Genomic DNA, 12,700 nt, shown 5'->3' with positions numbered 1-12,700 from the left:
TTCAGGTTCCTACTCCACTTGTGCATCATCTTTTGATTAATTGCTGAAAAGTTTGAACCATTTTCAAAGAGGGGTCAAGCAGAAGAAATTTAAATCAAAAATCTTCACTAAAAGTCAGTCCTAGTAATTATTTTATACCAATTTATGTCTGGCCCTTTTCAGATTTTTCTGCAGTTTCCATTATCTTGCCTACATAATCCATTGCTTAAGGAGTGGTGCTCAGCTGCAATGTGAATTCACAGTCAGAAGATATTTATAGTATGAACCTGGGTAAACAGTTTAAAGTTTATTTTGCAGGGAAAATACCACTCTTTAATATCATGGGGTTTAGTTAATATTTCCAAGATACTCTGTTGAAATACAAAAGGTTATATAAATAGTAAGTATTAGTAAATTCTTGCCACATTACACAATATCAGAACACAGATATTTCAGAGTTACTTACTGGGTGCTGAAAGCATCCTGCGTCACTTTAGAGCTTGATTTTTCTCATCTATTAGTTTCATAACATTCTTCTATAATTTGACATCAAAGCTTGAATTATAATGTTTGACACACCTTCCCATGCAAACTGATTGTTGCGTCTCATAGACAGGAAACAGTTCTAAAGATTTTTTCAACCACCAAAACATAAGTGAGAAGCTTAACGCTGAATGTAAGTCATGCCTCACATGTGGCGTTCTACACCTCCCCTCTCCTGCTTCCAAATAATTCAGGACTTGTCTGGACTAGAATGGCTTGCAACTTGCAGTTTAAAGCCTGTAAAAACCTAAAGCAAGTGTACTTGATGTTTTAGATATGCCCTTGAAAGAACCTTTTTGTGATTAAACAGAGTTAGAAGAGGCACCATTGTGCACGGATACAACATACTTCCCAAGCTAACTTGAGTTTAGCATTGAGACAGAGCTACCAGTTCTACAAATGCATCGAACTGCAGGAGCTTGGTACTCCTAGGCAAGAGCTGGCACTGGCTCTGGGTAGAGGAGTCCATGTCTGGAACGTCAGCTGACACTATTCAACAGCTGGACATATGGAGAGGACACCCACTATTCATGAATGCATGGGGTGAAAGCAGGTGAGTGGGCTGCTCTCCTGTGAAAAGGGGTTACTGCAGCATGTAGGTGTAGTTAGTGAGGAGGTTGCAAAGCAACTGCTGTGTATCAGCAAGGGAACGTCCAAACATGTTCAAATACTCCCTTGTTAGTAGAACAACCAAAGCTATAAATGATGCAAAATATATAAAAAATCCCCCATAAGATTATTAAAAAAAACCCAAAAAACCAAAAACCAAAAAACAAAACAACCAAACCAAACAATAAAACACAGGAAAAAAAATCAATCCCAGAATAATTTCTGGAGACAGAAACAGATATTACTCATCTAATTAACTTAACTAATAAAGATTAAAGTTTTAGAAAGTTATTCTCTTCTCTTTGTAAATAACATCTAAATGCTTCCACTTGCAAAAAAAAAATCAGTAGACAATTAAACTCCAAATTACATCTCCCTTACACTAAGGCAATCTTGTGGTTTTCAAGAAGTTTACCTCAAACAAGGTAACAATTGATAGAAACAATTTTCTAAGTTATGCACTAGCTGAACGTAAGCAAAATGACTCAAAATGGTCAACTACAATAGCATAAGGACCCCCATAAGAGAGGCATTCTTAGACTTTCACCTTCTTTTTAGCTTTCAAAATGTATACTGGGTGATTTTAAACATTAATAAGCAATTCACATAAATTTTCTAAAATTCTATGCAGTAGTACAAAGCTGAAAACAAACATTCCTACTTTATTGTAGCAAAATTCTCATTCTCCTAGATCTCAAAGTATTGAAATTTTCACAAACAATGAAAAAGAACAGAGGCAGGCAGAACTTTTTTCTAAATTATCAATACTCACCGTAGAGTAGAGGGAGGATGTGCTGGAGACGAGTGATAATGAGGACCCATGTACTTTAAGAAAAGGAAAATAACATGAAATATTGCTGAAAGCACAAAACTTCCCCCATGTAGCTCAATAAGTAAACAAATTTTTAAAATGAGAACCAATTTTCTACAAAGAGCAATTATGAGCTATCAGTATAGAATAGCTATTGATAGATTTCCCTGCATTTAGAAAGATTGTCTGACACAGAAAAAAACATTTTCCTGCATATGGGACAGATGAGTAAGCCAATGACATTTTGTATTATTATCAGCAAATCAAGCATCACTTTTGTTGCTTTGAGAAGAAATCACTTGATAAATACACTCTTCAGAGAAACCAGAAATCGAGCTGTTTATACACCTCTCCTAAGCTGAGCAAATTATTTTGGTAAGAGACTACGCTTTGGAAAACAGTTCACATTCTGTGGGGTGAGCTCCCAAGCTTTCCTCAGAAAGGCTGACCTGTGTAGTTGTAGTCTTTGGGAAGGGTTAACTGTGAGAGGGAGTGACATATTTCCCTTAATCCTCAGTGGAGTCAGCCTCAAGAGAATTGAGTGAATGTTGCAGGACTGCACTTTAAGAAATGGGGCTCGTGGAAATGGCAAATGAAGACTAGAACTAAAAAAAAAAGCCCCTTCTGCTTCTGATGACTCTCCTGAGGAAGGCTATACCCACAGATAACCTCAAGGATGATATATGTCATTACCTCTTTTTATTTTTGTTTTACAAGATTTTAAAAAAACATTTATAATTTGCCAGGGTTTGATAAAAAAAATGTATTTTGCTTTAATAGCTACCTGTCTGCAAAAAACATTAAAAGACATTCAAAGAATACTTGGATTAGCCAAATGGACTTTAAATCTAGTTTTGTATTTATAGAAATGTGGTACACTAACCATTGAAATGGAGTGGCTTCCAATGTTTGATTTTCAGTCTCTGGTTTAAATGTCTGAGCTAAACTGCATTCTGCACTCAATACACCATGGCTGTATGCATTACCTCACTTGTTTCACGTTAACCTTCCTCAGAGCTCCTATCTTAAAATACATTTGACCTTCTAACAGCATCATTTCATGTTAATCATAAACTGCTGAAAACTGTTTATTGCTGCTGCAATGACTTTCATTTACTCAGGTTGATCACAGTTATCCACTCCAGCTGGATATGAAACAGAACCAATGAAACAGCTTTCATCAAACCCACTGGTGGCCCATTACTGAAATTCTACATTCAACACCTCTTTTTCTGTGCATTAATTGCTTTGTTTTCTCTATTATTCTCCAGTGTTTCCTTTGATAATTCTGTTCCTCGGCAAAGGGTCTGTAGTCAGCTCTGTCCTTGAATTATGTGATACTCTTCTGTGCAGTCAGCCATCCTCTCTGTGCTGACAACTCACAGCTTGAGTCGTCCTGCACCCTGCTGCTAGTATTACATACCCAGATGTCTGCCTGATATATCATCTAAAATACAGTAAAATGAATCAAAAAAGTAGAAGCATTATTTGTCTGCTGTTTTATCTAGGCCTTTTTTTTCTCCCTTTTATCTCATAACTATGACCTTTGGGGCTAAGGCAAGACCTTTTTAATTTGCCTGTTATAAAGATGATTTACATTGTCATTACTTAGCAGTAAACAAAATGAATGTTACAGAATGAATTGCATGGAATTTCACTTGTCTTCTTTGTTTAATTAGAGCATTTAAGGACTTTGCACTCATGGGAATTTTGCAAATAATCAGATTTACCAGAAATGTTAGTCAGAAGAAAATGTTACAGTGCATTTAATTAGGAGTTGTCAGGTTCTCTGTGGATGAAAAAAAGAGCAAAACCCAAAACCAAACAAATAAATATTCACCAAGATCCAGATGTTGCAGATAGCTTTAAAGAAAGCAGACAGTAATAGTCTGCATAAAGTAGTGAGGTCAGTTTAAATTACAAACTTTCAATAAAGAAATTCACATGGTGCTTGCTGCAGAAGGCTGTAGGAAAGTGGGGAGTTTAAATGACTACAAAAGAAAGGAGATGTTAAGCAGCACTGTTGTTTAGGGAAAAAAAAAAAAAGGAAGCACAGAAATAGGACTAAGAAAGCAGAGAAACACAGTAGACAAGGTATGTTCAGACATTTTGGATTTAGAAGAAAAAAGAATAATTTTCCAAGAATGGCTTCTTTTCCTCCAAAATTTCTCATAGAGGTTTTGTACATGTATGAGATACATACAGCAGTGCTTATTACTGGGTGAAAGTAATAACTTCCATGTTTCAGGATAAAAAAGGCTTGTGAGTCCAACTCAACAGGATCAATAAAAACTTCTCAAAATCATTTAAGTTTCTGTGGTGCAGAAGAAATACTTTAAAATTTTACTATGCTTTGGACATCTATTTTGGAACATGTTTGCCAATCTAAGTAGTTATTCAGTCTTACCTTCTTCCATGCTGTCCCTGAATGAACCAGAATGACTGATTGCTCGTGGTCTCTCTTCTAAGGACGTAGCACTGCCACACAGCTGGGAGTCATCGTAGAGATCAAAGGAAGTGTCTTGTGCAGGGATGCTGTTTGAACGCATCATGCTGGGTCCAGGAAGGTTAAACTGTGATAGGTTGGTTGGACTCACTGGAATAAAAAGCTTTATTAATGAAGCACGTTTCCATTAAGTGAATTTTGCTTCTGCACAAAATTGCAATGTAGGACTAGCATGGTTAGGCGGACTTCATGCTGTGGAGGTAATGGAAGGCTTTTATTCCTACATTTAAAGTTTCAACTAAAAGGTGGAGCAGATGGCCTGAAAGGAGCTGGAGGTGGATGACACTGATCCTCTAAAACACATGGTAACACTAAGACTGGTGTTAGTGGTGTCTGAACACCCTTTGGCAACCCATAGAAAATCAATGGGGGAGATTCAAAAGTTAAAAAGGAAAAAGAAGTCATAAGTATTTTTATAAGCAGCTCTTCTAATAAATCAGTATGTGTACTTTATAGTTATATACCTGTATTACTGACTGCTGTTAAGGCCAAAGTTTATTTGACAAGATACAATATACAAGACATTTATCCTTTGATTTTCAGGAGCACCTACCACTATACTGGGTTAAATATTTGTCCAAAGGCCTCAGTTGAATCTCATCCTAATAAACAGGTGAAGTCAGACACGGTTGAAATCAGGAACAGCGTTGATGAACCTACTTTAAGCTTTCACAAAGCTCTTTTGCCAGTAGGAAGGAAAGCCTGGCTATGGTTCTCCTGGACCACACAACCTCAATGCCTAGAAAAAAAAGCTAACTGTCTAGCCAAATTCAGCCTCAGTATTTGGACTTTTATTTTAGATCATCCAAGATGTGTCCTAAGTTATGAACTACCAGGACAGCTGTGCTGTGAGAGCAAATTATTCCACAGGGCTATGAAAACTGAAATAAAGCAAAGGACAATGAAAAAATAAATTTTAAACCCCATGATCTTATTTCTCTCTATCGTGAGTTCACAAGAACTATGAACAAAAAGAAAATGAGATAATTGTAAACAGAAAATAATATAGTGAAAAAACACTGCTTAGAACTGTGATACAGAAAAATCTGTGTCTAAAATTACAGGAGGAAAATTCAAAGCAGTGGCTTGTTTAGCATGGATCCAATTTCATTTTTAAAAGTAGCTTAGCTCAACTTCTTTTCCTGTGTGTAGTAAAGACTAACAGGTGTATGTCTGATCAAATTTTTTTGAATGGTTGTAACGTATAGATGCCATAAGCTGTGACAGAGAGATAGAAGCCTTAATTCTTCAAAGGATGTTAGTAATTCCTTACTAGTGGCCTAAATCATTAAAAGCTCATTGTGAACCTAAGTATGTGTCAAGTACAGTGGAGGTAAGTGGGTTTTATTCAGAATTTAAAAAATAAATAATACTATAAAAGTAAACTTGTGTTGGATTAATTTGAAATAATTTTCATAAGAACCAAAGATAAACCTTGGTTCATAATCAAATAAAACTGCAATGTCACTCACATACCAAAATACTATATTGCATTCAAGGACAGGTTTGGATTTGGCCCAGTGCAGTTACAGCCAGGTCCAGCTACTGAAACACACTGAAAAGGACTATCTCAAAGCAAACCTCTATGTAGGAAAAATGCAATGTTTTGTTTCTGACATTCACTAAAATCACTGCAAGGAATCTAACTGACTGTGAAACCTAAAAGATGAATAGCTTTGAACTAGAAGCTAATTTCCAGCTCTCCCTCAAAATTTATCTCTTTGGTCAAGTCATAAAGAATCTCTGCTTCTTTTCTTCCTCTGTGCAAAATAGGTGGCACCTCGACCCAATTCATTAACCACACTGTGAGCTTCCCCTCATTAGTGAGGTTCAACAATATGGTGATGACGATGTTAAAAATAAACTACCTACTCTGGCAGACTGAGAAATATGTACAGCTGAATTTTATGGTTCTATTACAGAGGGGGAGAAACAGTGAAGGGAAACAGCATTTACCCAGGTTGGAAAAGTGATATTTTCCAGTTGCAGATGAAGACATAGCTGAAGGAGAAACAAGCGGGGACTGACTGCCAGTGTCTTGCAGGCCTCCAGTTGAATGGGAGCGCAGCCATTCCTTGCCTTCCTCCTGACTTGTCTGCCGGGATGATGGTGTATATCTGAAAAACCACAGCTGGCATGCTCAAGACAATGACAAGGTGATGTCTTATAAAGAAACAGCTGTCACATAAATACCCTTCACCAGTTAGATAGAACAAATCCCTAGGAAAACATCAAGTCCAGTCAAGTGATTATCACCAGAGATTTTAACTAGGTACAATTTAACACTGGGTTACAACGAAAACATACAGGACTTGAACCCCCCTTACTCTTCATCCCCCTCCCCAAAACAGCATTCCCTTCTTTTGAAGAGACAGGATGATAAACCATAGCAGACAGACAACTGAGCTGACAGAAAAGGACTTCAAAGCTATAGGAAGTGTACAGGCTGATGCAAAAGCTTGGAAGCTGTATGGTTAGGATGGGGAATGGGCAGAATAGAAGCCAAGGAACATTAGTAGCCACTTCCAAAATGACATCTGTCACACAACATGTGGGCGATTGATTAGATGACAGGGGTGAAACAGATCAACAACTCTGAAAAAGGAGTTTGCATTGGTAATGACAGCTACTCATGGTCATATGCACTAGGTCTGCCACTCTGAATGCTACCTGACTGTGTCCTGCCCCAAACTGAGGGGAGGGAAAGGGACAGGAAAAATAAACAATTAGCAGAAACAAGTTCTCTGGAAGGAAGAAGTTTGGCAATCAAATAATTAATCAACTGCTTCCTATGGTAAACCAATAAAACAAGTGCAATGTAAGCTGTGGGCCAAGAGGAAGAACTGGCAACTCACTGGTCCAGCCTTGGCTGACCTGGAAGAAGGGCAATTCTGGCAGTGATTATACATTAAAATGTGCAGACAAAGAGATTTGTTCTCAGCAATGTCTGAAAACCTGAATTAAATGCTTCATTCAGACAATATCCTGCTAAGAAATGAACACTTTCTTTGCTACTGTCATGAGCCATCAGTGTTCCCCAAAACAGCAGAGCAGAAAGGGCTTTTGATATTCTGGCTTCAGGCTTGTGAGGGACAAGTGTTTCTGCTTAGAGAGAAGATTAAATGAACATGTATGTTCTTGTGTTGTGCTTGGGGTTTTGTACAATATTTTACAGCAGTAAACCATCTTGTCCTTATTAAATATTTACTTCCTTTCTCCTTTCAAAAATACAGCTATGATCTTTGCCTATAATTGTGGTAAAGCACAGAGTTACTGAGTGGTTATCAGATTGGAAAGGCAGTAAAATGAGAATTCAGGATCTCAGTTTTGGACTGGGATCTCTGCACATTAAATCAAACTGAATTTTTTTCCTGGGCTAACTGATCATTCCTATATGCCTATAAGCACTATTCCCACTCCAATTCACTTTCAGTTTTCAGCCACCATTACAGCTGTACAGCCACAAACTTTGATCATCCCATAGTATCCTCACAGGGTCCCTATTATGCCTTAAATGTCTTCCACCTTTTCCATTCTCTCCAAATCCATAGTGATTGTTGAGTGATTATAAAAAATTTGACTAAATTCTTATTAAGGAAGAGCTAGTGCAGAAGGTCAGAAAGTGCATTATAGTGACAATAGTTTAGCACTATCTTAAAATTTCATAAATATTTATTCCTAACTCATGAGATTTAATGTTGCAATTTCAGCTATTGGAAAGCTGCAGTGTCTGTGTGCATGCACATATATCCTTGCTTGCCAAATCTTCTTCCTGGATTGGGGAGATGGGCTTCCATGCTTCGTGAGACTAGCCAAGTTACATAATGATTTACTCTTTTCACCATGGAGGAGAGAAGAGGGTGGATAAATTCTGTTTTCTGTGATGAAGACAGAATTCAGTGAAGAGTTAGTAGCAAAGTTGGACTCTGTATTGCTGGATAAGGACCAAGAAAACTGTATGGAGCAGCACGTATTTTATACTTACAAACCTTGGATAGTAAAATTAATATTTTCTAGCCCTACCTTTCAATAGCTCTCCAGTTCAAATTGCATGAGTGTTTGCATGAGTCCAAAGTCAGATCCACCTCTAAAAGCTTGTTTCTCTCCATAATGTTTTCAATAATTAGTCCTATTGAATTGCATAAATATATTATTCTATCTCTTTTAGCTCTCCAGAATTCAATGCCTTTTAAGACTCATTCCATAAGGAAATGATTCCTAATAGTATTTACTTTCCATGGTATATCTTGAAAGGAGATTTATTTCTTAGGCAGACATGGAAAAAAAAAGTCCATTGTTAAAATTTACATTTTCTGGTTTGAATTGAAATTCCAAGAACTCTGTTGTAAACAGGATCAACAAAAGGAGAAAGAAAAATAAAGGCAGCATAGAAAAGGTTACAAGAAAATAGAGAAGCAGCAGTCATGCTCAAAAAAATATATACCTTAATCCCTTTTTGGGTAGTGTATTTCTGTCAAGCTGCATGCTGTTAAAACAAAAAAAATCCCTAAGGATATACAGTAAACAGGACTGTTCAGAATTACAAATCTTAAAGCTCTAGGTTTGTGTGAATAACAGAAGGTCATTTAATGCCTTTTAATATAACTTTCATGATAAATCCTTTACTCATTGGAAGGAACAATAGGACATGGACTGCTGCACATTCTTTTTTCATCTAGACTGCTCTGGGCTGGGTCAATAGTAATTTGGAGACTGTCCAAGTCAGAAAGAAGTGCTTCTTCACCATTTCTAACCTTTCTACAGCTTCAGCTTTGCTCTGCAGTCTGTGTGAGAATCATATGGTCACAGTACAAACCTTCATTTTTCACAGTTGCTTATGATAAAGCAATAGATTTCCAAAAGAAATTAAGGTTGTGGCACCTGCTAAGAGGCAGCATGGCCTTGCCAGAAGCCAAATGACAGCTCCGCATGTAGAAATATGTCCTAAAAATTCAGACACTTGGCTTTCTGTTGTTGAGGGGCTCACACAGCAAGTCAATGGTGGGGACAATGAAAAGTGGCACCAGAGCAATGTTGTTCCATTTTGCTGCACACAGTGTCAGAGTGGCTGATTACCCAAAACACATGGATGGAGTTTTCCTCAGTTAAACCCCATCACTAGAAGAGCACCCAAGTGTCTAGCCCTCCTTCCAAGTGTCATTTCAGCATTTCATCATAAAGTCTTGGTATATTGGTCTCTGGTTGGTGTGGGTTGAACCAGTTATCATCAAGTATTGCAAAGTTTTCTCCCTTTAGAACATAGCTTAGTGTCGCCATATGGATTAAATGGCAAAATGGTGTTTGAAAGCTTCTGTATTACATATCATAATCACACCTCTGAGAGCAGCAGTAAATTAGGACCCTGGCCACCCAAGAAGTACCCTTATTAAAGGTGTTTCCTATTGTGCTGTGGGTGACAGGAGTCCTACTGTCATGTATCCTTGATCTTAGTAGATAAAGGCAGTGAAAACACTGATGGCATAGAGAATGCATAACTATCAGGGGCTGGGCAAGTGGAAGCAAACTACTCTTACCACCAGGAAATTTTACAGACAATTTTACTAGTTAAATAAAGGGCCCTGTTCTGCATTTGGAGAAAGCAAATGGAAGGAGAAAATCAGCAGTATTTCAGCACAGGCCGAGCTATCATGGTCCGTGTGAGAGCAGTTGCATATCAGACAAAAATGCTGTATTTTCAGCATTTTGCTCCCAACATAACTAACAGGACCTAGAATGGCTTGCCAAAAGGAAATATAAATTTGAATGAATGATTCACTTTTTTTTCTTTTCTTCACAGAGAAAAATGGGGGCTTGATGTTCCTTTATTTACCTTTATGCACCTCTATATTTCAAGATGAATAAACATGATCATAACACCAGTTTCTTATGCAAACACTTAAAAGTCCAAATGAACAATGTATTTTCCAATATTACTTTAACTTGGAGATATATGTATTTAAAAGTAATCTATAGCACATTATCTAAAAATAAGGGAGTCAGTTCTCCTTTAAACCAACCCACAAGCCAAAAGGTATGCCAGTCGTAAAAGTACGTTAAGAGTGACCATAGAATTTTCCAAAAAATCTTTGAATTCAGATGATCAAATGAAATAGGGATGAATATTCCTTAATATAAACATGGAGTTATTGCAGCTACATTAAAGTGAGCGTAGCAAATGCTCATTTTGTGTTTTTAAAATAAAGCTTAAAAAGATGCTCCTAGATTTTAGCTAATTATACAAAACCATTAAGCATAGTTTCTTGTAACTATTACTTCAGACCAATAACTGTCCTTATCTTATTAATATCTGAAATCATTCATCCACCAAAAGCTGGCTTCATTGCTTCCACAGAAACTGGACTTTTGGTAAATAGAACTTAATTTACCTCACATCTCTAAAGTTGATAATGATAATAAAGACAGTCCTTTCCTGAAAGAAGCAATGCATACATGGACAAAGAGCATTATAAAGTGAGGATGAGAATATAATAATATTCCTGATATTTTCCTTTGACATGTAAACTGGAAAAAGCAATCTTGCAAAAAGATGAATGAAGATGTAGGCTGAAATTATCAAGCCCAATGTATCTCATCCTCTTTTGTTTATTTTACACTGCTGAAACTCACTGCAACTTCTATGAGGGAAATTACAGGAAGTCTTACATTCCTCATTTTTCTACCCGCCCTTGGTCATGAGGTTATCTTGGGAAAGGGCCACAATAGCATATCCTTGAGCTACATCTAACTCTTTCAGAGCTGCTAGGGAATAAAACAAATTATTAAAGCTAAGAAACAATGAGAGAGCTCCATGACAGGCTGAGCCAAGCTGATATGGGTCTTACAAATTAGTTTCTACAAAGGCTAGGCATATAAGAGAATTCGATACATGATGCACTATTTCACACTTTAAAACCACAACTATCAATTATGATATTTTAAAAAAATTGGAAGTCTTGAAGGGCTTAAGTGGATTTCAATGGACTTTCATAGCACTCAAAACTAAACATTCTTTTAAAGCAAACTAGAGAAAGCCAGTCATGTAACCAAAAACCACTTCCACTCTGCTAATCTTAAAATGCAGCTATTACTGCTATTATTTCTATATTTCTGCATTTTTATGCCTTCCTTGCTGTGTCCTTCAGATTAAGCAGAAGAAAGTTAAAATTTGCAATGCTCAACAGCATTTAAGGGTTTGAAAGAACTACTGGTCATGTGTCCACCTGGAAAGTTTTACAACTAAAACACTAATATTTTCAATCAACCCCAGAAGATGTTTTTATTTTAGAGTACAAGTACCTGCATGATTATTTTAATCCCTCTAAATTGCTGTAAGGTAAAATACAAGTGTCCTCCCATATAGGAGGACATATGCTGTGACAGTAGAATTAGACTTTTCTAAATATTGCTAGTGTAAAGCCAGCAAAAGGCCTAAGAAAGATGCAAAATCTGCCTTCTTTCTGAAAAAACTAAAATTTTGCTTGCTTTTACTGAGTCTACTTTCTGGTTGTTACAATGCAACAGAATTTCATTGAATGATGTAGAATTTGGCTAGAGAAAACTTTGACACTGCACTCCAGGAGTTGTCAGGCAGCTCTGCATTGATGCTGTACCATCACTCCGTGGGCAGCCTGAAAACTGGGCAATGTCTGAGCATCCCTGGAGGGATAGGGGGGCAAATATAGCAGAGACCTTGCAGATTTGCTGTCTCCATGACAGGTGACTTTTTTTGGAGGCAGTCAAGGGCTACTTTCCTTCAGAGAAAACGTAGATGTACCCTGAGATTTTGTTCTCATTTTCTGTGTTCTTTCCAGCTGCTCTTTCCTAAAACTTGATGTCCCAAAGTCTCAAGTATAATGGGATATCTACTTTCTAAAACTTATATGCAATATTTTAATTTTCAAAATGCTTTGTTCCAGCATGGCACTACAACTCTGTACACATGTTCTGCAAGATAGCCTCACTATTTTCCATTTTGTACCTACGCAAATATATATCCTGCCCTGTTATGTCCCTTCAGACTAATAAGCCTTTGGTCACTCATCTTCAGTAACTCTTTACCAACTAGCACTTTTATTTTCCCCATCTGCCTAAGAGAGTGTTACTAGGAATAGCACTTAAAGCTTTAGTAAATTCAGGATTTTTATTGCAATTACTATTTTTCTGCTATTCAGAGATCATGTTTTCCTGCAAATGAATTAAATTAGTCTTTATTATTTAAAAGGCTGTTAATGACCAATCTCATGTTATCTGTT

The 12,700-nt window shown here is 37.0% G+C and overlaps 1 protein-coding gene across 2 annotated transcripts in view; it reads right to left on the bottom strand.

Annotated features, from left to right (window-relative positions):
• Positions 1–12,700, bottom strand: part of NAV3 (neuron navigator 3) — a 251,244-nt gene that overhangs the window by 42,179 nt on the left and 196,365 nt on the right. For both annotated transcript variants that reach the window (XM_041465666.1, XM_041465667.1), the window contains exons 17-20: positions 8,893–8,934; positions 6,405–6,565; positions 4,350–4,538; positions 1,904–1,956 (exon numbers count right to left, since the gene is read on the bottom strand). In XM_041465666.1, the coding sequence (XP_041321600.1) occupies positions 1,904–1,956; positions 4,350–4,538; positions 6,405–6,565; positions 8,893–8,934 (445 nt within the window). The remainder of the gene's footprint in view (positions 1–1,903; positions 1,957–4,349; positions 4,539–6,404; positions 6,566–8,892; positions 8,935–12,700) is intronic.

The sequence above is a fragment of the Pyrgilauda ruficollis genome, unplaced genomic scaffold, assembly GCF_017590135.1.
Source record: "Pyrgilauda ruficollis isolate IOZ18807 unplaced genomic scaffold, ASM1759013v1 scaffold19, whole genome shotgun sequence".
NCBI classification, from domain to species: Eukaryota; Metazoa; Chordata; class Aves; order Passeriformes; family Passeridae; genus Pyrgilauda; species Pyrgilauda ruficollis.
The sequence above is the reverse complement of the archived record's forward strand: the minus strand, read 5'-3'. Positions and strand labels throughout refer to the sequence as shown.